Source organism: Phyllobates terribilis, unplaced genomic scaffold (genome assembly GCF_046119375.1).
Source record: "Phyllobates terribilis strain yellow unplaced genomic scaffold, ASM4611937v1 Scaffold_12__6_contigs__length_324123572, whole genome shotgun sequence".
NCBI classification, from domain to species: domain Eukaryota; kingdom Metazoa; phylum Chordata; class Amphibia; order Anura; family Dendrobatidae; genus Phyllobates; species Phyllobates terribilis.
The window spans coordinates 16,211,463-16,238,212 of record NW_027362772.1 but is presented as its reverse complement, the minus strand read 5'-3'; the positions used below and the strand labels follow the sequence as shown (position 1 = coordinate 16,238,212).

Sequence of the window (26,750 nt, the reverse complement as noted above, 5' to 3'; positions counted from 1 at the left end):
ATAGTAGTTATATTCTTGTACATAGGAGCAGTATTATAGTAGTTATACTCTTGTACATAGGGGCAGTATTATAGTAGTTATACTCTTGTACATAGGGGCAGTATTATAGTAGTTATATTCTTGTACATAGGGGCAGTATTATAGTAGTTATATTCTTGTACATAGGAGCAGTATTATAGTAGTTATATTCTTGTATATAGGGGCAGTATTATAGTAGTTATATTCTTGTACATAGGGGGCAGTTTAATAGTAGTTATATTCTTGTACATAGGGGGCAGTATTATAGTAGTTATATTCTTGTACATATGGGACAGTATTATAGTAGTTATATTCTTGTACATAGGGGGCAGTATTATAGTAGTTATATTCTTGTACATAGGAGCAGTATTATAGTAGTTATATTCTTGTACATAGGAGTAGTATTATAGTAGTTATATTCTTCTACATAGGAGCAGTATTATAGTAGTTATATTCTTGTACATAAGAGCAGTATTATAGTAGTTATATTCTTGTACATAGGGGGCAGTATAATAGTAGTTATATTCTTGCACATAGGAGCAGTATGATAGTAGTTATATTCTTGTACATAGGGGGCAGTATTATAGTAGTTAAATTCTTGTACATATGGGACAGTATTATAGTAGTTATATTCTTGTACATAGGGGGCAGTATTATAGTAGTTATATTCTTGTACATAGGAGCAGTATTATAGTAGTTATATTCTTGTACATAGGAGTAGTATTATAGTAGTTATATTCTTCTACATAGGAGCAGTATTATAGTAGTTATATTCTTGTACATAAGAGCAGTATTATAGTAGTTATATTCTTGCACATAGGAGCAGTATGATAGTAGTTATATTCTTGTACATAGGGGCAGTATTATAGTAGTTATATTCTTGTACATAGGGGGCAGTATTATAGTAGTTATATTCTTGTACATATGGGACAGTATTATAGTAGTTATATTCTTGTACATAGGGGGCAGTATTATAGTAGTTATATTCTTGTACATAGGAGCATTATTATAGTAGTTATATTCTTGTACATAGGAGCAGTATTATAGTAGTTATATTCCTGTACATAGGGGTCAGTATTATAGTAGTTATATTCTTGTACATAGGGGGCAGTATTATAGTAGTTATATTCTTGTACATAGGGGGCAGTATTATAGTAGTTATATTCTTGTACATATGGGGCAGTATTATAGTAGTTATATTCTTGTACATAGGAGCAGTATTATAGTAGTTATATTCTTGTACATAGGGGACAGTATTATAGTAGTTATATTCTTGTACATAGGGGACAGTATTATAGTAGTTATATTCTTGTACATAGGAGCAGTATTATAGTAGTTATATTCTTGTACATAGGGGCAGTATTATAGTAGTTATATTCTTGTACATAGGAGCAGTATTATAGTAGTTATATTCTTGTACATAGGAGCAGTATTATAGTAGTGATATTCTTGTACATAGGGAGCAGTATTATAGTAGTTATATTCTTATACATAAGAGCAGTATTATAGTAGTTATATTCTTGTATATAGGAGCAGTATTATAGTAGTTATATTCTTGTACATCGGGGCAGTATTATAGTAGTTATATTCTTATACATAAGAGCAGTATTATAGTAGTTATATTCTTGTACATAGGAGCAGTATTATAGTAGTTATATTCTTGTACATAGGAGCAGTATTATAGTAGTTATATTCTTGTACATAGGGGGCAGTATAATAGTAGTTATATTCTTGTACATAGGGGCAGTTTAATAGTAGATATATTCTTGTACATAGGGGCAGTATTATAGTAGTTATATTCTTGTACATAGGAGCAGTATTATAGTAGTTATATTCTTATACATAGGAGCAGTATTATAGTAGGTATATTCTTGTACATAGGAGCAGTATTATAGTAGTTATATTCTTATACATAGGAGCAGTATTATAGTAGTTATATTCTTGTACATAGGAGCAGTATTATAGTAGTTATATTCTTGTACATAGGAGCAGTATTATAGTAGTTATATTCTTGTTCATAGGGGGCAGTATTATAGTAGTTATATTCTTGTACATAGGGGCAGTATTATAGTAGTTATATTCTTGTACATAGGGGGCAGTATTATAGTAGTTATATTCTTGTACACAGGGGGCAGTATTATAGTAGTTATATTCTTGTACATAGGAGCAGTATTATAGTAGTTATACTCTTGTACATAGGGGCAGTATTATAGTAGTTATATTCTTGTACATAGGGGCAGTATTATAGTAGTTATATTCTTGTACATAGGAGCAGTATTATAGTAGTTATATTCTTGTACATAGGAGCAGTATTATAGTAGTTATACTCTTGTACATAGGGGCAGTATTATAGTAGTTATACTCTTGTACATAGGGGCAGTATTATAGTAGTTATATTCTTGTACATAGGGGCAGTATTATAGTAGTTATATTCTTGTACATAGGAGCAGTATTATAGTAGTTATATTCTTGTATATAGGGGCAGTATTATAGTAGTTATATTCTTGTACATAGGGGGCAGTTTAATAGTAGTTATATTCTTGTACATAGGGGGCAGTATTATAGTAGTTATATTCTTGTACATATGGGACAGTATTATAGTAGTTATATTCTTGTACATAGGGGGCAGTATTATAGTAGTTATATTCTTGTACATAGGAGCAGTATTATAGTAGTTATATTCTTGTACATAGGAGTAGTATTATAGTAGTTATATTCTTCTACATAGGAGCAGTATTATAGTAGTTATATTCTTGTACATAAGAGCAGTATTATAGTAGTTATATTCTTGTACATAGGGGGCAGTATAATAGTAGTTATATTCTTGCACATAGGAGCAGTATGATAGTAGTTATATTCTTGTACATAGGGGGCAGTATTATAGTAGTTATATTCTTGTACATATGGGACAGTATTATAGTAGTTATATTCTTGTACATAGGGGGCAGTATTATAGTAGTTATATTCTTGTACATAGGAGCAGTATTATAGTAGTTATATTCTTGTACATAGGAGTAGTATTATAGTAGTTATATTCTTCTACATAGGAGCAGTATTATAGTAGTTATATTCTTGTACATAAGAGCAGTATTATAGTAGTTATATTCTTGCACATAGGAGCAGTATGATAGTAGTTATATTCTTGTACATAGGGGCAGTATTATAGTAGTTATATTCTTGTACATAGGGGGCAGTATTATAGTAGGTATATTCTTGTACATATGGGACAGTATTATAGTAGTTATATTCTTGTACATAGGGGGCAGTATTATAGTAGTTATATTCTTGTACATAGGAGCATTATTATAGTAGTTATATTCTTGTACATAGGAGCAGTATTATAGTAGTTATATTCCTGTACATAGGGGTCAGTATTATAGTAGTTATATTCTTGTACATAGGGGGCAGTATTATAGTAGTTATATTCTTGTACATAGGGGGCAGTATTATAGTAGTTATATTCTTGTACATATGGGGCAGTATTATAGTAGTTATATTCTTGTACATAGGAGCAGTATTATAGTAGTTATATTCTTGTACATAGGGGACAGTATTATAGTAGTTATATTCTTGTACATAGGGGACAGTATTATAGTAGTTATATTCTTGTACATAGGAGCAGTATTATAGTAGTTATATTCTTGTACATAGGGGCAGTATTATAGTAGTTATATTCTTGTACATAGGAGCAGTATTATAGTAGTTATATTCTTGTACATAGGAGCAGTATTATAGTAGTTATATTCCTGTACATAGGGGTCAGTATTATAGTAGTTATATTCTTGTACATAGGAGCAGTATTATAATAGCTATATTCTTGTACATAGGGGGCAGTATTATAGTAGTTATATTCTTATACATAGGGGCCAGTATTATAGTAGTTATATTCTTGTACATAGGAGCAGTATTATAGTAGTTACATTCTTGTACATAGGATCAGTATTATAGTAGTTATATTCTTGTACATTGGAGCAGTATTATAGTAGTTATATTCTTGTACATAGGAGCAGTATTATAGTAGTTATATTCTTGTATATAGGGGCAGTATTATAGTAGTTATATTCTTGTACATAGGAGCAGTATTATAGTAGTTATATTCTTGCATATAGGGGCAGTGTTATAGTAGTTATATTCTTGTACATAGGGGCAGTATTATAGCAGTTATATTCTTGTACACAGGGGCAGTATTATAGTAGTTACATTCTTGTACATAGGGGGCAGTATTATAGTAGTTATATTCTTGTATATAGGGGCAGTATTATAGTAGTTATATTCTTGTATATAGGAGCAGTATTATAGTAGTTATATTCTTGTACATAGGGGGCAGTATTATAGTAGTTATATTCTTGTACATAGGAGCAGTATTATAGTAGTTATATTCTTGTACATAGGAACAATATTATAGTAGTTATATTCTTGTACATAGGAGCTGTATTATAGTAGTTATATTCTTGTACATAGGAGCAGTATTATAGTAGTTATATTCTTGTACATAGGGGCAGTATTATAGTAGTTATATTCTTCTACATAGGAGCAGTACTATAGTAGTTATATTCTTGTACATAAGAGCAGTATTATAGTAGTTATATTTTTGCACATAGGAGCAGTATGATAGTAGTTATATTCTTGTACATAGGGGCAGTATTATAGTAGTTATATTCTTGTACATAGGGGGCAGTATTATAGTAGTTATATTTTTGCACATAGGAGCAGTATTATAGTAGTTATATTCTTGTACATAAGAGCAGTATTATAGTAGTTATATTCTTGTACATAGGGGCAGTATTATAGTAGTTATATTCTTGTACATAGGAGCAGTATTATAGTAGTTATATTCTTGTACATAGGAGCAGTATTATAGTAGTTATATTCTTGTACATAGGAGCAGTATTATAGTAGTTATATTCTTGTACATAGGGGCAGTATTATAATAGTTATATTCTTATACATAAGAGCAGTATTATAGTAGTTATACAGGGTGGTCCAAAAGTAGGTGGACAGAAAGTGTAATAAGGCTATGAAGGGGAAGATTTATCAAACACTAAATTGCAGCCGCCTGTCTGGATCATCCTCCAATAAACCATGAATTAGACGTGGACGATAAGCTTTCCACCCAATAGATTTCAGGATTCGCATGATAGAAGCTCGTGAAATTTCCAATTCCAGCGAGGCTCTTCTGTGGACTTTTTTGGACTCTGAACAAATCTTTCAGCAACAAGTTGTTTATTATCTTCTGTACAGACTGTTTTGGGTCGAGCAGTTTTTGGAGCATTAAGGATTGAGCCAGTGGCATTGAATTTGTCACGAATGCGGTAAATGGTTTGTCTCTTTGGGGCTTGAGTACCAAATGTTTCAACCCAATTTGCTCTAACGGTTTCAGCATTTTGAGATTTCCAATACTCTGTTAAAATCAATTTTCTTTGATCTGTATTTAAATTATTTGCCATTATGTATTATCTGAATTATCTGAAAAGAAAACATTTGGGGGAGATCTATCTGTGAAAACTAGATCTGTGAAACTGGCTAAGTTGCCCTTAGCAACCAATCAGATTCCACCTTTCATTTTCCAAAGAGTCTGTGAGGAATGAAAAGTGGAATCTGATTGGTTGCTAATGGCAACTGAGCCAGTTTCACTTTACACCATGCTTGATAAATCTCCCCCTTCATAGCCTTATTACACTTTCTGTCCACCTACTTTTGGACCACCCTCTTATTCTTGGACATAGGGGCAGTATTATAGTAGTTGTTTTCTTGTACATAGGAGCAGTATTATAGTAGGTATATTCTAGTACATAGGGGGCAGTATTAAAGTAGTTATATTCTTGTACATAGGGGCAGTATTATAGTAGTTATATTCTTGTACATAGGAGCAGTATTATAGTAGTTATATTCTTATACATAGGGGGCAGAATTATAGTAGTTATATTCTTGTACATAGGAGCAGTATTATAGTAGTTATATTCTTATACATAGGGGGCAGTATTATAGTAGTTATATTCTTGTACATAGGAGCAGTATTATAGTAGTTATATTCTTATACATAGGGGGCAGTATTATAGTAGTTATATTCTTGTACATAGGAGCAGTATTATAGTAGTTATATTCTTATACATAGGGGGCAGAATTATAGTAGTTATATTCTTGTATATAGGGGTCAGTATTATAGTAGTTATATTCTTGTACTGAGGAGCAGTATTATAGTAGTTATATTCTTGTACATAGGAGCAGTATTATAGTAGTTATATTCTTGTACAAAGGGGCAGTATTATAGTGATTATATTCATGTACATAGGAGCAGTATTATAGTAGTTATATTCTTGTACATAGGGGGCAGTATTATAGTAGTTATATTCTTGTACATAGGGAGCAGTATTATAGTAGTTATATTCTTGTACATAGGGGCAGTATTATAGTAGTTATATTCTTGTACAAAGGGGCAGTATTATAGTGATTATATTCATGTACATAGGAGCAGTATTATAGTAGTTATATTCTTGTACATAGGGGCAGTATTATAGTAGTTATATTCTTGTACATAGGGAGCAGTATTATAGTAGTTATATTCTTGTACATAGGGAGCAGTATTATATTAGTTATATTCTTGTACATAGGAGTAGTATTATAGTAGTTATATTCTTGTACATAGGGATCAGTATTATAGTAGTTATATTCTTGTACATAGGGGCAGTATTATAGTAGTTATATTCTTGTACTGAGGAGCAGTATTATAGTAGTTATATTCTGGTACATAGGGGGCAGTATTATAGTAGTTATATTCTTGTACATAGGAGCAGTATTATAGTAGTTATATTCTTGTATATAGGGGCAGTATTATAGTAGTTATATTCTTATACATAGGGGGCAGTATTATAGTAGTTATATTCCTGTACATAGGGGGCAGTATTATAGTAGTTATATCCCTGTACATAGGGGCAGTATTATAGTAGTTATATTCTTGTACATAGGGGGCAGTATTATAGTAGCTATATTCTTGTACATATGGGGCAGTATTATAGTAGTTATATTCTTGTACATAGGTGGCAGTATTATAATAGTTATATTCTTGTACATAGGAGCAGTATTATAGTAGTTATATTCTTGTACATAGGGGGCAGTATTATAGTAGCTATATTCTTGTACATATGGGGCAGTATTATAGTAGCTATATTCTTGTACATGGGAGCAGTATTATAGTAGATATATTCTTGTACATAGGGGGCAGTATTATAGTAGTTATATTCTTGTACATAGGAGCAGTATTATAGTAGTTATATTCTTGTACATAGGAGCAGTATTATAGTAGTTATATTCTTGTACATAGGGAGCAGTATTATAGTAGCTATATTCTTGTACATAGGGGCAGTATTATAGTAGTTATATTCTTGTATATAGGAGCTGTATTATAGTAGTTATATTCTTGTACATAGGAGCAGTATTATAGTAGTTATATTCTTGTACATAGGGGCAGTATTATAGTAGTTATATTCTTCTACATAGGAGCAGTATTATAGTAGTTATATTCTTGTACATAAGAGCAGTATTATAGTAGTTATATTTTTGCACATAGGAGCAGTATGATAGTAGTTATATTCTTGTACATAGGGGCAGTATTATAGTAGTTATATTCTTGCACATAGGAGCAGTATTATAGTAGTTATATTCTTGTACATAGGAGCAGTATTATAGTAGGTATTTTCTTGTACATAGGGGCAGTATTATAGTAGTTATATTCTTATACATAAGAGCAGTATTATAGTAGTTATATTCTTGCACATAGGAGCAGTATGATAGTAGTTATATTCTTGTACATAGGGGCAGTATTATAGTAGTTATATTCTTATACATAAGAGCAGTATTATAGTAGTTATATTCTTGTACATAGGAGCTGTATTAAAGTAGTTATTTTCTTGTACATAGGGGGCAGTATTATAGTAGTTATATTCTTGTACATAGGGGCAGTATTATAGTAGTTATATTCTTCTACATAGTAGCAGTATTATAGTAGTTATATTCTTGTACATAAGAGCAGTATTATAGTAGTTATATTCTTGCACATAGGAGCAGTATGATAGTAGTTATATTCTTGTACATAGGGGCAGTATTATAGTAGTTATATTCTTGTACATAGGAGCAGTATTATAGTAGTTATATTCTTGTACATAGGAGCAGTATTATAGTAGTTATATTCTTGTACATAGGGGGCAGTATTATAGTAATTATATTCTTGTACATAGGAGCAGTATTATAGTAGTTATATTCTTCTACATAGGAGCAGTATTATAGTAATTATATTCTTGTACATAGGAGCAGTATTATAGTAGTTATATTCTTGTACATAGGGGGCAGTATTATAGTAGTTATATTCTTGTACATAGGAGCAGTATTATAGTAGTTATATTCTTGTACATAGGAGCAGTATTATAGTAGTTATATTCTTGTACATAGGGAGCAGTATTATAGTAGCTATATTCTTGTACATAGGGGCAGTATTATAGTAGTTATATTCTTGTATATAGGAGCTGTATTATAGTAGTTATATTCTTGTACATAGGGGCAGTATTATAGTAGTTATATTCTTCTACATAGGAGCAGTATTATAGTAGTTATATTCTTGTACATAAGAGCAGTATTATAGTAGTTATATTTTTGCACATAGGAGCAGTATGATAGTAGTTATATTCTTGTACATAGGGGCAGTATTATAGTAGTTATATTCTTGTACATAGGGGGCAGTATTATAGTAGTTATATTCTTGCACATAGGAGCAGTATTATAGTAGTTATATTCTTGTACATAGGAGCAGTATTATAGTAGTTATATTCTTTTACATAGGGGCAGTATTATAGTAGTTATATTCTTGTACATAGGGGCAGTATTATAGTAGTTATATTCTTCTACATAGGAGCAGTATTATAGTAGTTATATTCTTGTACATAAGAGCAGTATTATAGTAGTTATATTTTTGCACATAGGAGCAGTATGATAGTAGTTATATTCTTGTACATAGGGGCAGTATTATAGTAGTTATATTCCTGTACATAGGGGGCAGTATTATAGTAGTTATATTCTTGCACATAGGAGCAGTATTATAGTAGTTATATTCTTGTACATAGGAGCTGTATTATAGTAGTTATATTCTTGTACATAGGGGCAGTATTATAGTAGTTATATTCTTCTACATAGGAGCAGTATTATAGTAGTTATATTTTTGTACATAAGAGCAGTATTATAGTAGTTATATTCTTGCACATAGGAGCAGTATGATATTAGTTATATTGTTGTACATAGGGGCAGTATTATAGTAGTTATATTCTTGTACATAGGAGCAGTATTATAGTAGTTATATTCTTGTACATAGGAGCAATATTATAGTAGTTATATTCTTGTACATAGGAGCAGTATTATAGTAGTTATATTCTTGTACATAGGGGCAGTATTATAGTAGTTATATTCTTATACATAAGAGCAGTATTATAGTAGTTATACAGGGTGGTCCAAAAGTAGGTGGACAGAAAGTGTAATAAGGCTATGAAGGGGAAGATTTATCAAACACTAAATTGCAGCCGCCTGTCTGGATCATCCTCCAATAAACCATGAATTAGACGTGGACGATAAGCTTTCCACCCAATAGATTTCAGGATTCGCATGATAGAAGCTTGTGAAATTTCCAATTCCAGCGAGGCTCTTCTGTGGACTTTTTTGGACTCTGAACAAATCTTTCAGCAACAAGTTGTTTATTATCTTCTGTACAGACTGTTTTGGGTCAAGCAGTTTTTGGAGCATTAAGGATTGAGCCAGTGGCATTGAATTTGTCACGAATGCGGTAAATGGTTTGTCTCTTTGGGGCTTGAGTACCAAATGTTTCAACCCAATTTGCTCTAACGGTTTCAGCATTTTGAGATTTCCAATACTCTGTTAAAATCAATTTTCTTTGATCTGTATTTAAATTATTTGCCATTATGTATTATCTGAATTATCTGAAAAGAAAACATTTGGGGGAGATCTATCTGTGAAAACTAGATCTGTGAAACTGGCTAAGTTGCCCTTAGCAACCAATCAGATTCCACCTTTCATTTTCCAAAGAGTCTGTGAGGAATGAAAAGTGGAATCTGATTGGTTGCTAATGGCAACTGAGCCAGTTTCACTTTACACCATGCTTGATAAATCTCCCCCTTCATAGCCTTATTACACTTTCTGTCCACCTACTTTTGGACCACCCTCTTATTCTTGGACATAGGGGCAGTATTATAGTAGTTATATTCTTGTACATAAGAGCAGTATTATAGTAGGTATATTCTAGTACATAGGGGGCAGTATTAAAGTAGTTATATTCTTGTACATAGGAGCAGTATTATAGTAGTTATATTCCTGTACATAGGGGTCAGTATTATAGTAGTTATATTCTTGTACATAGGGGGCAGTATTATAGTAGTTATATTCTTATACATAGGGGCAGTATTATAGTAGTTATATTCTTGTACATAGGGGTCAGTATTATAGTAGTTATATTCTTATACATAGGAGGCAGTATTATAGTAGTTATATTCTTGTATATAGGGGTCAGTATTATAGTAGTTATATTCTTGTACTGAGGAGCAGTATTATAGTAGTTATATTCTTGTACATAGGGGCAGTATTATAGTAGTTATATTCTTGTACATAGGGGACAGTATTATAGTAGTTATATTCTTGTACAAAGGGGCAGTATTATAGTGATTATATTCATGTACATAGGAGCAGTATTATAGTAGTTATATTCTTGTACATAGGGGGCAGTATTATAGTAGTTATATTCTTGTACATAGGGAGCAGTATTATAGTAGTTATATTCTTGTACATAGGGGCAGTATTATAGTAGTTATATTCTTGTACAAAGGGGCAGCATTATAGTGATTATATTCATGTACATAGGAGCAGTATTATAGTAGTTACATTCTTGTACATAGGGGCAGTATTATAGTAGTTATATTCTTGTACATAGGGGGCAGTATTATAGTAGTTATATTCTTGTACATAGGGAGCAGTATTATAGTAGTTATATTCTTGTACATAGGAGTAGTATTATAGTAGTTATATTCTTGTACATAGGAGTAGTATTATAGTAGTTATATTCTTGTACAAAGGGATCAGTATTATAGTAGTTATATTCTTGTACATAGGGGCAGTATTATAGTAGTTATATTCTTGTACTGAGGAGCAGTATTATAGTAGTTATATTCTGGTACATAGGGGGCAGTATTATAGTAGTTATATTCTTGTACATAGGAGCAGTATTATAGTAGTTATATTCTTGTATATAGGGGCAGTATTATAGTAGTTATATTCTTATACATAGGGGGCAGTATTATAGTAGTTATATTCCTGTACATAGGGGGCAGTATTATAGTAGTTATATCCCTGTACATAGGGGCAGTATTATAGTAGTTATATTCTTGTACATAGGAGCAGTATTATAGTAGTTATATTTTTTTACATAGGGGGCAGTATTATAGTAGCTATATTCTTGTACATATGGGGCAGTATTATAGTAGGTATATTCTTGTACATAGGAGCAGTATTGTAGTAGATATATTCTTGTACATAGGGGGCAGTATTATAGTAGTTATATTCTTGTACATAGGAGCAGTATTATAGTAGTTATATTCTTGTACATAGGAGCAGTATTATAGTAGTTATATTCTTGTATATAGGGGCAGTATTATAGTAGTTATATTCTTATACATAGGGGGCAGTATTATAGTAGTTATATTCCTGTACATAGGGGGCAGTATTATAGTAGTTATATCCCTGTACATAGGGGCAGTATTATAGTAGTTATATTCTTGTACATAGGAGCAGTATTATAGTAGTTATATTTTTTTACATAGGGGGCAGTATTATAGTAGCTATATTCTTGTACATATGGGGCAGTATTATAGTAGGTATATTCTTGTACATAGGAGCAGTATTGTAGTAGATATATTCTTGTACATAGGGGGCAGTATTATAGTAGTTATATTCTTGTACATAGGAGCAGTATTATAGTAGTTATATTCTTGTACATAGGAGCAGTATTATAGTAGTTATATTCTTGTACATAGGGAGCAGTATTATAGTAGCTATATTCTTGTACATAGGGGCAGTATTATAGTAGTTATATTCTTGTATATAGGGGCAGTATTATAGTAGTTATATTCTTGTACATAGGGAGCAGTATTATAGTAGCTATATTCTTGTACATAGGGGCAGTATTATAGTAGTTATATTCTTGTATATAGGAGCAGTATTATAGTAGTTATATTCTTGTACATAGGAGCAGTATTATAGTAGTTATATTCTTGTACATAGGGAGTAGTATTATAGTAGCTATATTCTTGTACATAGGGGCAGTATTATAGTAGTTATATTCTTGTATATAGGGGCAGTATTATAGGAGTTATATTCTTGTACATAGGGGCAGTATTATAGGAGTTATATTCTTGTACATAGGAGCAGTATTATAGTAGTTATATTCTTGTACATAGGAGCAGTATTATAGTAGTTATATTCTTGTATATAGGGAGCAGTATTATAGTAGTTATATTCTTGTACATAGGGGCAGTATTATAGTAGTTATATTCTTGTACATAGGGGCAGTATTATAGAAGTTATATTCTTATATACAGGGGCAGTATTATAGTAGTTATATTCTTGTACATAGGGGCAGTATTATAGTAGTTATATTCTTGTACATAGTGGGCAGTATTATAGTAGTTATATTCTTGTAGATAGGGGCAGTATTATAGTAGTTATATTCTTATATACAGGGACAGTATTAAAGTAGTTATATTATTGTACATAGGAGCAGTATTATAGTAGTTATATTCTTGCACATAGGGAGCAGTATTATAGTAGTTATATTCTTGTACATAGGAGCAGTATTATAGTAGATATATTCTTGTACATAGGGGCAGTATTATAGTAGTTATATTCTTGTACATAGGAGCAGTATTATAGTAGTTATATTCTTGTACATAGGGGCAGTATTATAGTAGTTATATTCTTGTACATAGGAGCTGTATTATAGTAGTTATATTCCTGTACATAGGAGCAGTATTATAGTAGTTATATTCTTGCACATAGGGGCAGTATTATAGTAGTTATATTCTTGTACATAGGAGCAGTATTATAGTAGATATATTCTTGTACATAGGGGCAGTATTATAGTAGTTATATTCTTGTACATAGGGGCAGTATTATAGTAGTTATATTCTTGTACATAGGAGCAGTATTATAGTAGTTATATTCTTGTACATAGGGGCAGTATTATAGTAGATATATTCTTGCACATAGGGGCAGTATTATAGTAGTTATATTCTTGTAGATAGGAGCAGTATTATAGTAGTTATATACTTGTACATAGGAGCAGTATTATAGTAGTTATATTCTTGTACATAGGGGCAGTATTATAGTAGATATATTCTTATACATAGGGGCAGTATTATAGTAGTTATATTCTTGTACATAGGGGGCAGTATTATAGTAGTTATATTCTTGTACATAGGGAGCAGTATTATAGTAGTTATATTCTTGTACATAGGGGGCAGTATTATAGTAGTTATATTCTTGTAATTAGGGGCAGTATTATAGTAGTTATATTCTTGTAGATAGGGGGCAGTATTATAGTAGTTATATTCTTGTACATAGGGGGCAGTATTATAGTAGTTATATTCTTGTACATAGGGGGCAGTATTATAGTAGTTATATTCCTGTACATAGGGGCATTATTATAGTAGTTATATTCTTGTACATAGTGGCAGTATTATAGTAGTTATATTCTTGTACATAGGAGCAGTATTATAGTAGTTATATTCTTGTAGATAGGGGGCAGTATTATAGTAGTTATATTCTTGTACATAGGAGCAGTATTATAGTAGTTATATTCTTGTACATAGTGGCTGTATTATAGTAGTTATATTCTTGTACATAGGAGCAGTATTATAGTAGTTATATTCTTGTACATAGGGGGCAGTATTATAGTAGTTATATTCTTATATACAGGGGCAGTATTTCAGTAGCTATATTCTCGTACATAGGGGCCTATGTATTACCTTTCATCACTGCTCTCTATCACCCTCTCCTGTTTGTTGGGTGAGATTTTTTCCGCTCCCAGTTTCTCCGCTGCCTCCCTTTGACTCTGATTCCGTGCCTGAGCCTCCTGCAGACTTACAAGGCGACCTGATGGACAACCACCCATCAGAGAGCGAGGTCTTATTGGTCCACAGCGACCTGTAAGGACAGAAGAAAATGATAGATTTTAAAGCTTTGTTGCCGCCCAATGGAAATCTTTACCCAACAATCTAAATAAAGGACCAATAAAATCACTGGAGCTCTGCTTAGAAAGTTGTGTCAAAGATTTCAATTAGAAGTTAGAAAGGGGTTCATGTAGGATTATTTTTGGATGGATTTTACCTTTAATCTATTACTTCTGGCAGACATAGTCTCTATAGTATCTATGCATAAAAAAGTGTTACTTATTTATAGAAGACTTTGTTGTCAGGTCAAAATAGGCCAGTTTTTGCTTTAATATTATTCCCGTTTCTCCCTTGGGTATTTCTTTTTTTTTTTTTTTTAATCCGCCATAGGGTTCCAGAGATGTGGACCTTTTTATTCACTGCTGATTTCTATGGTCTTTACAAGGGGGCGTGGCTGACAGGTTCCTCGGGGGCGTGTCTTTTTGTTGCTCTACATAATTGCTTTGTGAGTAACGCCCCCATGGTAAAGACCATAAAGACTAGGACTAAATTAAAAGGCCCATATCTCAGGAACCGAATGGCGGATTTAAGAAAAGGAAATACACGGGGAATAGTGGGATTAAAATAGGAGCAAAAACTGATCACATTGGACTTGATGACAGATCCTCCTTAAAGTGACATTCCACTTCCATGGCTATAATGTATCACAATCTATTACATATCTTCAGTACTTCTTCCAATTTTTTCACTGTAGATTGGGGGTGGGGCACTCATTTTGAGGATACATCCTTTGTCTGGTACTGCTAAAAAAAAAAAAAACTATGGATGCCATAATGGAGGTGTGTCCGATGTTTAAAGGTGGGGCTTTGTACAAAAATGTCATGGACACATCTCAAACCCTCTTAAAAGGCACTATTGTGAAATATTGGCAGGGACAGGAGCATGAAATAGTTGTAAGTAGAAAAAAAAAGTACAAAGTAAAGGAAAAAACAACATAACAGGTGTAATACAACAGAGAAAAGTTACAAGTGAGAACTTAAAAGAGTAAAATAAAAAACCGAAGTATAAAATCAGGTCAATAGAAAACATGTTTATTGAGGCTGTCGTGTCGGTCATCATTCACAAATATATGGCAAAATCATCTGTATCAGCAATTGTTAAGCCTAATAATAAGTTAATTTCACATTTTTAATACATTTTTTTTTTATAAACCCTTATATAAAAGCTTCCAGCGCCATTGCAATGTAGTCCCAAGGGATCAGCAAAAAGGTGAAACTTATAAAACACATTGAGGCTTCGGCCTCTGTTTTGCTAAAAAAAAAAAAAATAAAATAAAATAAAAAGCATCCATGTCAGTTCTGAGTTCTACCACTAGGTGTCAGTCTTGAGCTCTGTCTCTGATTTTTCTCTAATTCCATCTGGGGGTATCTCAGAAGGGCCTGTCTTCTTCTTGGCCTGGCACCAAGCTTCGGCTAAGGTTAACAGGTGAATCTTTACGGACGTGCAAGAAGCTCGACGAAGGCTGGACTGTTTTGCTGGTAGTAAGAGGTTGGTAAAGAGAAAAAAAAGGGAAATACAAAAGTAGACAGAAATGGATTTAAGTACTAAACCTTAGCGGCCAATTCTAATTTTCTAATTGAAGCGCTGCCAAGGCGTAGAAGGTTGCAAGAAGAGAAAATCAGCTCAGGAGAAAGGTTGGCAAAAGCTGGTGCTGCATGATAGGCGAGAAAAAAAATTAGGAGCACCTGTCTTTTAGCTACAGAAAGCAAATAGTACAGAGGATTTTAGAGTGTGCCGCCTGAAACACACATGGCACATGAGCAGCTTAAGAGAGTATCATCAGAAAGGCTGCAGGTCAGAGTGTCCAAAGTAAGACTTTTCAAGGCAGTGTGGGGTGGTGACCGTGCCCATTACTGTTCCTAATTCTTTCTAGTTTAATGGAAATTGCCATTACAGAAATTTATCGAATACAAGTTTATACAATGCATTAATACTAAGACATACTCAGCAACTAGATCATCACTTATAGGTTCTCTTCAGAGGGGTGGAGAGATAGCAGAGTCAGTAAAAGAGACTGAAGTCACATGCAAGAAAAGAAGAGGGTAGCAGCTGAGGCACAGTGCGAATGGAGGCAGGTAAATGTCTTACCAATTGAAGTAAATGTGTCACTAAAGAGAGTCTCCACATTACACAGCAGGAATTCCACCAGCACAGATTGTACTCGGACCTCCCGGAAAGCATCAGCCCCTGGTGTTCCAACAGACTCCATATCCCGGGACCTGAAGAGCAAGAGAGATACAATATCTCGCTGAAATTAGATAAAATTTAATTTGATGGTACAAGCATTAAATGTTCTAAATTTCCGTGTATCTAACCATTTCATGTGTAATACTGTCTAAGTTGCTGTACCTAAGCCTACTACGTGAAAGCCACACTGTACTACATTCCCCATCACGGTCTTTAACCTCAGAAGGATGCTAGTGGGGTATGTCTGACTCACCGAAGAAGGTTAGGAGCCCAGATAATGGCGAGGTTCCGTGCGTGCATGCCGGTGCGGTCGCTGTGCGTGCTTAGACAGGACAGATGCTTCATCAGGTACTCAAGGGTCCTGTGGGGAACGAGGTAGAGATAAAAATACAGATATACTCACAGTAACATCAGAGCCTTACATCAGAAGCCGCACACTTAACCCATCACTTTCCAATATGGCGCTACCTGTAGTGTGGAGGTGGAAGCTGCTGGATGAGGTCATGGACACGAATGAGCTTCTCTTCCTCGGCGGTGGCGGACATTGCTTCCTAATGGAGGCAACAAAGTGCAACAGTTCATCACAGATGACACTATGATATTCAGTACAGCACGATGTAGTAATGAGGGGACGGACAATCCAATGTAGCCAGGACCCCCGATATCACTACAAGGTCTACTCACAGTGAAGGGATGATACAGTCGATACGTCAGCAGAGGGTTCGGGAGCTCACGGAAGTAAAGTTTACACAGAGAACTAACACAGTGCACGTCCTGCAGATATGTATCCCGAGAGAGATCCGGGATCCGCTCACTATCAAACTCGTGTCTGGAGAGAGACGGGAAAAGTGACAGCAGTCAGAGTAACATTACAGCACACTCTGCACATAGGGGGCAGTATTATAGTAGTTATATTCTTGTACATAGGGGGCAGTATTATAGTAGTTATATTCTTGTACATAGGGGGCAGTATTATAGTAGTTATATTCTTGTACATAGGGGGCAGTATTATAGTAGTTATATTCTTGTACATAGGAGCAGTATTATAGTAGTTATATTCTTGTAGATAGGGGCAGTATTATAGTAGATATATTCTTGTACATAGGGGCAGTATTATAGTAGTTATATTCTTGTACATAGGAGCAGTATTATAGTAGTTATATTCTTGTACATAGGAGCAGTATTATAGTAGTTATATTCTTATACATAGGGAGCAGTATTATAGTAGTTATATTCTTATACATAGGAGCAGTATTATAGTAGTTATATTCTTCTACATAGGGGGCAGTATTATAGTAGTTATATTCTTATACATAGGGAGCAGTATTATAGTAGTTATATTCTTATACATAGGAGCAGTATTATAGTAGTTATATTCTTGTACATAGGGGCAGTATTATAGTAGTTATATTCTTGTACATAGGGGCAGTATTATAGTAGTTATATTCTTGTACATAGGGGGCAGTATTATAGTAGTTATATTCTTGTACATAGGGGGCAGTATTATAGTAGCTATATTCTTGTACATAGGAGCAGTATTATAGTAGTTATATTCTTGTACATAGGAGCAGTATTATAGTAGTTATATTCTTGTACATAGGAGCAGTATTATAGTAGTTATATTCTTATACATAGGGGGCAGTATTATAGTAGTTATATTCTTGTACATAGGGGGCAGTATTATAGTAGTTATATTCTTGTACATAGGAGCAGTATTATAGTAGTTATATTCTTGTACATAGGGGCAGTATTATAGTAGTTATATTCTTGTACATAGAGGGCAGTATTATAGTAGTTATATTCTTGTACATAGGAGCAGTATTATAGTAGTTATATTCCTGTACATAGGGGCAGTATTATAGTAGTTATATTCTTGTACATAGGGGCAGTATTATAGTAGTTATATTCTTGTACATAGGGGGCAGTATTATAGTAGTTACATTCTTGTACATAGGGGCTGTATTATAGTAGTTATATTCTTGTACATAGGGGGCAGTATTATAGTAGTTATATTCCTGTACATAGGGGCAGTATTATAGTAGTTATATTCTTGTACATAGGAGCAGTATTATAGTAGTTATATTCTTGTACACGGGGCAGTATTATAGTAGTTATATTCTTGTACATAGGGGGCAGTATTATAGTAGTTATATTCCTGTACATAGGGGCAGTATTATAGTAGTTATATTCTTGTACATAGGAGCAGTATTATAGTAGTTATATTCTTGTACATAGGGGGCTGTATTATAGTAGTTATATTCTTGTACACAGGGGGCAGTATTATAGTAGTTATATTCTTGTACATAGGAGCAGTATTATAGTAGTTATATTCTTGTACATAGGGGGCAGTATTATAGTAGTTATATTCCTGTACATAGGGGCAGTATTATAGTAGTTATATTCTTGTACATAGGAGCAGTATTATAGTAGTTATATTCTTGTACATAGGGGCAGTATTATAGTAGTTATATTCTTGTACACAGGGGGCAGTATTATAGTAGTTATATTCTTGTACATAGGGGGCAGTATTATAGTAGTTATATTCCTGTACATAGGGGCAGTATTATAGTAGTTATATTCTTGTACATAGGAGCAGTATTATAGTAGTTATATTCTTGTACATAGGGGGCTGTATTATAGTAGTTATATTGTTGTACAGTACAGACCAAAAGTTTGGACACACTTTCTCATTTAAAGAGTTTTCTGTATTTTCATGACTATGAAAATTGCACATTCACACTGAAGGCATCAAAACTATGAATTAACACATGTGGAATTATATACTTAACCAAAAAGTGTGAAACAACTGAAAATATGTCTTATATTCTAGGTTCTTCAAAGTAGCCACCTTTTGCTTTGATGACTGCTTTGCACACTCTTGGCATTCTCTTGATGAGCTTCAAGAGGTAGTCACCGGAAATGGTTTCACTTCACAGGTGTGCCCTGTCAGGTTTAATAAGTGGGATTTCTTGCCTTATAAATGGGGTTGGGACCATCAGTTGTGTTGTGCAGAAGTCTGGTGTCAAGTGTTTGCGATAACTGGCAATGAGTCTTTACAACTCTCTGGAGGAATTTTGGCCGCTCATCTTGGCAGAATTGTTGTACTTCAGCCACATTGGAGGGTTTCCGAGCATGAACCGCCTTTTTAAGGTCTGGCCACAGCATCTCAATCGGATTAAGGTCAGGACTTTGAATAGGCCACTCCAAAGTATTAATTGTGCTTTTCTTAAGTCATTCAGAGGTAGACTTGCTGGTGTGTTTTGGATCATTGTCCTGCTGCATAACCCAAGTGCACTTCATCTTGAGGTCGTGAACAGATGGCCGGATATTCTTGTTCAGAATTTTTTGGTAGACAGCAGAATTCATGGTTCCATGTGTAAAGGACATATTGATACTCATGCTATAGCAACTCCATTTTGTCTGCTTGCTTTAAAATCATGTTATTTTACTCTTTGCATAACATACATTCTTTCCTTCTTTCCTCTTGATTCACAAGCAACTTTCCCACACTAACCTTTTCTCTCAGGAACATTCGATGAGACACCCTGCTCCTGTTATCTAGCTAGTCTGAGCCGGGATGGGTAACCTTGTAAATTTCCATCATGCACCGAACTAACAATAATATGACCATATGTGTATTTCCGTAATAATTGTACTAACATTGGTTCAAGTCTGTAGTAAGGCTGTAGGTGATTGGCCATTGATATACTTAAAACAATATAAAATGCTAAGTAGAAATAAATTAGATTAGAGATTCTCTGAATCCTCCCATACAGAGCACTGTCTCCGTTTGGTTTTCTGTGGATTGCGCAATCAATATAATAATTTGACACTCACTTGGTCAACCGTGAAGGGACGTTGGTGCCCTCCCTCAACACATGCACCACAGCAAGTCTTCCAGATCCTGAAGCAGCAAAACAGCCCCAGACCATCACATTACCACCACCATATTTTACTGTTGGTATGATGATCCTTTTCTGAAATGCTGTGTTACTTCTACGCCAGATGTAATGGGACATACACCTTCCAAAAAGTTCAACTTTTGTCGCTTCAGTCCACAGAGTATTCTCCCATATGTCTTGGCGATCATGAAGATATTTTCTGCCAAAACTGAGACGAGCCCTTATGTTTTTTGCTCAGCAGTGATTTTCGTCTTGGAACTCTGCCATGCTGCCATTTTTGCCCAGTCTCTTTTTTATGGTGGAGTCATGAACACTGACCTTAACTGAGGCAACTGAGGCTTGCAGTTCTTTGGATGTTGTTGTGGGGTCTTTTGTGACCTCTAGGATGAGTTGTTGCTGCGCTCTTGGGGTAATTTTGGTCGGCCGGCCACTCCTGGGAAGGTTCACCACTGATCCATGTTTTTACCATTTATGGATTATGGCTCTCACGGAGGTTCACTGGAGTCCCAAAACTTTAGAAATGTCTCTACAACCTTTTCCAGATTGATATATCTCAATTACTTTGTTTCTTATTTGTTCTTGAATTTCTTTGGATCGCAGCATGATGTCTAGCTTTTGAGGATCTTTTGGTCTGCTTCACTTTGTCAGGCAGGTCCTATTTAACTGATTTCTTGATTGAGAACAGGTGTGGCAGTAATCAGGCCCGTGTGTGGCTAGGGAAATTGTACTCAGCTTCCCAAAGATGTGCTAAACCACAGTTAAAACATAAATTAAGAAGGGGGGCAATCGCTTTATCACACAGGACCCTGTATGTTTGGATTTCTTTTTCCCTTAATAATAAAGTCCTTCATTCATAAACTGCATTTTGTGATTACTTGTGTTATCTTTGTCTAATATTTACATTTGTTTTGTGATCTGAAACATTTAAGTGACAAACATGCAAAAGAATAAGAAATCAGGAAGGGGGCAACAATTTTCCACACCACTGTACGTACACACATTTTGCCTTGAAAAAGTATTCATACCCTCTGAACTTTTCCACAGTTTTTTCCATTACACTCAAACACTTAAATGGATTTTATTGGGATTTTATGTGATACCAGCACAAAGTTTCAAGTATTTGTGACGTGTAAAGGAAATTATATAATGTTTTCTAATTATTTAAAAAATATATCTGATAATTGTGCCGTGTATTAGTATTCGGCCCCTGGGCAATATTTTGTAGGACCACCTTTCCCTGTAATTAATGCTGCAGTCTTTTGGGGTTCTCACCTCTCACTGCAGTCTTTTGGGGTCTGTTTCTCCACTTTTCTCAGCAGCCTTTTGGGGTCTGTCTCTCCCACCTCTCACTGCAGTCTTTTGGGGTCTGTCTCTCCCACCTCTCGCTGCAGTCTTTTGGGGTCTTTCTCTCCACCGTTCTCTGCAGTCTTTTGGGGTCTGTCTCTCCCACATTTCTCTGCTGCAGTCTTTTGGGGTCTGTCTCTCCAGCTTTGCACATCTAGAGGTGACATTTTGCCCCGTCTTCTTTGCGCACTTGCTCTCCCTCAGTGAAATCAGATGAAGACATCTGTGATCAGCGATTTTCACGTCTTGTCACAGATTCTCTGGGATTTGGGTCTGGACTGTGACTGCGCCGTTCACACACGGGAATATGCGCTGATCTAAACCCTCCATTGTAGCTCTGGCAGGATGTTGGGGGTCGTCGTGCTGCTGGAAGGTGAACTTAAGCCCAGTCTCAAGTCTTCTGCAGCCTCTAACAGGTTTTCCTCCAGGATTGCCCTGTATTTAGCTCCATCCATCTTCCCATCACCTCTGACCAGCTTCCCTGCCCCTGCTGAAGAAAAGTCTCCCCACAGCAGGATGCTGCCTCCACCATGTGTGATGGTGGGGATAGTGTTTTCAGGGTGATGTGCAGTGTTAATTTTCTGCCACACATCATGTTTTGCATTTAGCCTAAAAAGTTCTCCTTTGTCTCATATGACCAGAGCCCCTTCCTTACATGTTTGCTGTGTCCTCTACATGGCTTTTTGCAAACTGTAAACAGGACTTCTTATGGCTTACTTTCAAAAATGGCTTCCTTCTTGCCACTCTTCCATAAAGGCCAAATTTGTGGAGTATACGACTAAGGCCATGTTCACACGTTGAGTATTTGGTCAGTATTTTACATCAGTATTTGTAAGCCAAAATCAGAAGTGGAACAATCAAAGGAAAATATAATGGAAACACGTCACCATGTCTGTATTTATCACCCACTCCTAGTTTTGGCTTACAAATACTGATGTAAAATGCCGACCAAATACTGAACGTGTGAATGTGGTGTAATAGTTATCTTGTGGACAGATTCTCCCCCCTGAGCTGTGAATCTCTGCTGCTCCTCCAGTGACCATGGGCCTCTTGGTGGCTTCTTTCATAAGTGCTCTCCTTGCTTGGGATGTCAGTTTAGATGGACGGCCATGTCTTGGTAGGTTTGCAGTTGTGCCATACACCTTCCATTTTTGGGTTATGGATTGAACAGTGCTCCGCTCCGTGAGATGTTCAGAGCTTGGGATAATTGTTTTATAACCTAACCATGCTTTACTCTTTTCCACAACTTTATCCCTGACCTGTCTAGTGGGCTCCTTGGTTTTCAGCTTTATCCCTCCCTGACTTGTCTGGTGGGCTCCTTGGTTTTCAGCTTTATCCCTGACTTGTCTGGTGGGCTCCTTGGTTTTCAGCTTTATCCCTTACATGTCTGGTGGGCTCCTTGGTTTTCAGCTTTATCCCTGACCTGTCTGGTAGGCTCCTTGGTTTTCAGCTTTATCCTTGACCTGTCTGGTGGGCTCCATGGTTTTCAGCTTTATCCTTGACCTGTCTGGTGGGCTCCATGGTTTTCAGCTTTATCCTTGACCTGTCTGGTGGGCTCCTTGGTTTTCTTGATGCTGTTTGATCCCTAATGTTCTCACACAAACCTCTGAGGCCTTCATAGAACAGCTGTAGTTATACTGAGGAGAAATCACACCCAAGTGGACGCAATGTACTAATTATGTGACTTCTATATATAATTTGAGTAAAATCTATTTTATGTAATTATGTTTATGCAGCAGTCATGCTTCTTGGTATTATTAATGGTGAATGTCAGCACTGTTGGTAAAAAGTCACTGGGCAAAATATAATCTAAAAAACTGGGACACATCTGGAGTCTAATCTGAAAAGTCCACATAATCCTGCAGCCTCTGGAGCTCGATATCTGGAAAAATAAGTATCCTGGCCTGTAGTCATCCAGAAGGAGGAAACAGTACAAGGAGGACAATTCGCACATCCACAGGACTTACCGGAGTTTCTGGATGTTGGAGGAGACGCCTGACAGACGATAAATCCCATCCACTACTCCAAATTTTTCTATGAATTGAGCACAGGAGACCAAGACTCTGGGGACTGCACAAAAAGAAGAAAGATTAGGAGAAGTAGATAAATGGACAACTACATTGGACGCAATACCTTTCTATACACCTGGCCTTGCACCTCCACGTGCGGCACCGATGATGGTGCACTTCTAGCTTTAGGAGGCCATGTCTTACCTTCTTCCCCAGAATCCAGCAGATGTTCCCCCAGGTCGGTCCCAAACACCCTCTCCCGGAGTATCCCGCGCTGTCGCAGGCGTTGCTTGCTCGGTCTGGACGCCATAAAGCTGCGCAGTAATCCCGCCAGCTTTCCATGGCGACGACACACTGCAGAGCAGAGGAGAAGTCGTGAGCGGAACCAGCGGCGGTGAACGGAGAAGCGGTGGGAAGATGATTGACAGATGGAGCGTGTGAAATGCCAGTGTCGTAGACGCGGGGGTTCGGTATCTCACCTGGTCTGGGATAGTTGGAACCATGCGGAGATGTGATGGACAACTTTATATCACCTTCTGTGAACAGACAGACAGGTAACAAAAAGGTACAAGACAGCGGAGCCAAAGCCGCACACACAAGCCTGCAGGACGAGAGCGCTGTGGATGAGGAGAGAGCGCAAGAGAGAGAGCTCACACACGGAAGAGACCGCTGCCATCACTGCAGGAATACAGGGTCCCTGGTACGAGTATGGACCCTTATACATGAGATAAAATGCAAAATGGGGTGCATGTATGGGTAATATCTAGACTACGCCGTATACAAATATATATGTGTGGCCCGTCCATAGGACCAAGCCAATGCACAGGAGATGTCGTCCTATTCGCTTAGCCTGAATTATTGGGGTATCCTCAGAATGGCCTAACTTAAAAGGACCCTCTGAAAATGGATATTTTTGGCCTTTGGAAAAAGCAAAAAGATAGACCATTGGCATGGTAGGACTGGTTATACAGGTGGGAGTGGGGGGATTCTCCTCCACAATCACCATGATCCTCCACCACATGGAAATCGCAGTCATGGTGTAGTGGGATGGGGGGGATTCGGCTCTGTCTCTAGTCGGGGTCTTCCGATCTAGAGAAAGGCAAGTGATGGTCAGCGACGAGGAACCTGATCCGTAATGTATACAGAAATTGAAGAGATCACTGAGCGGATACAACATTGAGCCACAAGGAGCCACTGGCCACATTGGCCGCACACACAGCCCTGCAGAAAGCCTACGGTGTATGAGGGGTGATTACATCAATGGGCTCGGAGCAGAGACACCCCTCGATGGCCGCACAGGGCAGTACCTGCAGCTGGAGACGGGTCTTTACTGTCTGTGATCAGCTGGACGCATTCGCTGGGGAAGAAGCCGACCTAAACAACAGAGAAAGTGATCGCAGTGAGATAAACGGCAGATCTGTCCAACTGGTTGTATGATCAGATTGTATCAGCCGCCGTCTGATGACTCACCTGGAAGCTGTGCTTTCCTCTCCACCAGCTGGTGTCCTCCCGCGGGGGCATATCGATGACCGACACAATATCGCCAACCTGTCAGCAGAGCAAGAGGTAGTGAGGTAGTCAGAGACCAGACATTGTGTGTATGCGGGGTAATCAGTCTGACCGCCCACTGGATCAGCACAGCCTGACATCCTCTGTGCTGCTGGGGACTCTGCTCCTTCTACTATGTAACTCTCAGTCCATCCTGACATCCTCTGTGCTGCTGGGGACCCTGCTCCTTCTACTATGTAACTCTCAGTCCTTCCTGACATCCTCTGCGCTGCTGGGGACCCTGCTCCTTCTACTATGTAACTCTCACTCCTCTCCTGACATCCTCTGTGCTGCTGGGGACCCTGCTCCTTCTACTATTAACTCTCAGTCCTTCCTGACATCCTCTGTGCTGCTGGGGACTCTGCTCCTTCTACTATGTAACTCTCACTCCTCTCCTGACATCCTCTGTGCTGCTGGGGACCCTGCTCCTTCTACTATGTAACTCTCAGTCCTTCCTGACATCCTCTGTGCTGCTGGGGACCCTGCTCTTTCTACTATGTAACTCTCACTCCTCTCCTGACATCCTCTGTGCTGCTGGGGACCCTGCTCCTTCCACTGTGTATCTCTCTTTCTGTGACCTCCTACATGATTATCACACTCCTCTCCTGACATCCTCTGTGCTGCTGGGGGCCCTGCTCACTGAGTCTGTGACCTCCTACAAGATCAGCTTACTCCTCTCCTGAAATACTCTGTGCTTCTGTAGACTCCGTTCCTTCTATAATATAACCGCTTAGTCTCTCAACTTCCACATTTCAACAGGCTCCATCCAGAAATTCTCAGTGCTGCCAATTCCCCTGACAACCTTCTCCTGAAATACTCTGTGCTACTGCGTACACTCCTCCTTCCAATATGTAATACTTAGCCTGTGACTCCCCTCTAGATTTCCTGAAATAATCTGTGCTGCTGGTGACCAAGCTCTTTCCATTGAGTAATACTCAGTCTAAGTCAGCACATTCCGCTCCTGAGACACTCTGTGCTGCTGTGGAGCCCCCTGCTTTGTCCAGTCTGTAACATAACAGAACTTGGATTCTCACCTCAAAGGAAAGTTCGTCTGGGGCCTGGGCGGTGTAGCGCTTAATCACATGAGCGGCGGCGATAGCGGGAACGTTGATTGACGCCTCTTCATTAATGAGGAGCCTATTACCGTGATTATCAATCTAGAAAACAAGACCAAGGGTTTACAAAAAATAAAGAGGGGCCCTCATAATGGACCTGACAGCTGGGACCTCCAAATCAGGAGAGGAGGATCCTCACACGAAGAACCACAGAGTAGCCCCGTTATTTTTGTAAAGTCTAGTGGTGGGGAGCTAGCATAGACCACCAAACATCTACAGTGGGCCCCTGGTCTTACCTCCATCCAGTTGAGTATGGGGCCACAGTTGATGTTACTGTCCACAATTCCAGACAGAGCCTTCAAATATCGTGAAAGTAGTGGAGCCAGGAGCTGAGGACACAGTGGTGGTGGGAGA

At 36.8% G+C, this 26,750-nt stretch overlaps 1 protein-coding gene across 5 annotated transcripts in view; it reads right to left on the bottom strand.

Moving 5' to 3' along the window:
* The window catches only part of ARHGAP33 (Rho GTPase activating protein 33), a 101,465-nt gene that overhangs the window by 23,086 nt on the left and 51,629 nt on the right, over positions 1 to 26,750 (bottom strand). For 4 of the 5 annotated variants that reach the window (XR_012252391.1, XM_073655585.1, XM_073655586.1 and 1 more), the window contains 12 exons: positions 26,633 to 26,725; positions 26,316 to 26,438; positions 25,204 to 25,281; positions 25,041 to 25,107; positions 24,213 to 24,269; positions 23,938 to 24,087; positions 23,692 to 23,794; positions 17,163 to 17,307; positions 16,947 to 17,029; positions 16,732 to 16,839; positions 16,380 to 16,510; positions 14,088 to 14,265 (listed from right to left, as the gene is read on the bottom strand). Coding sequence is in view for 4 of the 5 variants with exons in the window: in XM_073655585.1 (XP_073511686.1) it covers positions 14,088 to 14,265; positions 16,380 to 16,510; positions 16,732 to 16,839; positions 16,947 to 17,029; positions 17,163 to 17,307; positions 23,692 to 23,794; positions 23,938 to 24,087; positions 24,213 to 24,269; positions 25,041 to 25,107; positions 25,204 to 25,281; positions 26,316 to 26,438; positions 26,633 to 26,725 (1,316 nt within the window). In the remaining variant the exon portion in view is untranslated. The remainder of the gene's footprint in view (positions 1 to 14,087; positions 14,266 to 16,379; positions 16,511 to 16,731; positions 16,840 to 16,946; positions 17,030 to 17,162; positions 17,308 to 23,691; positions 23,795 to 23,937; positions 24,088 to 24,212; positions 24,270 to 25,040; positions 25,108 to 25,203; positions 25,282 to 26,315; positions 26,439 to 26,632; positions 26,726 to 26,750) is intronic. The other variant, XM_073655588.1, reaches the window with a different exon arrangement.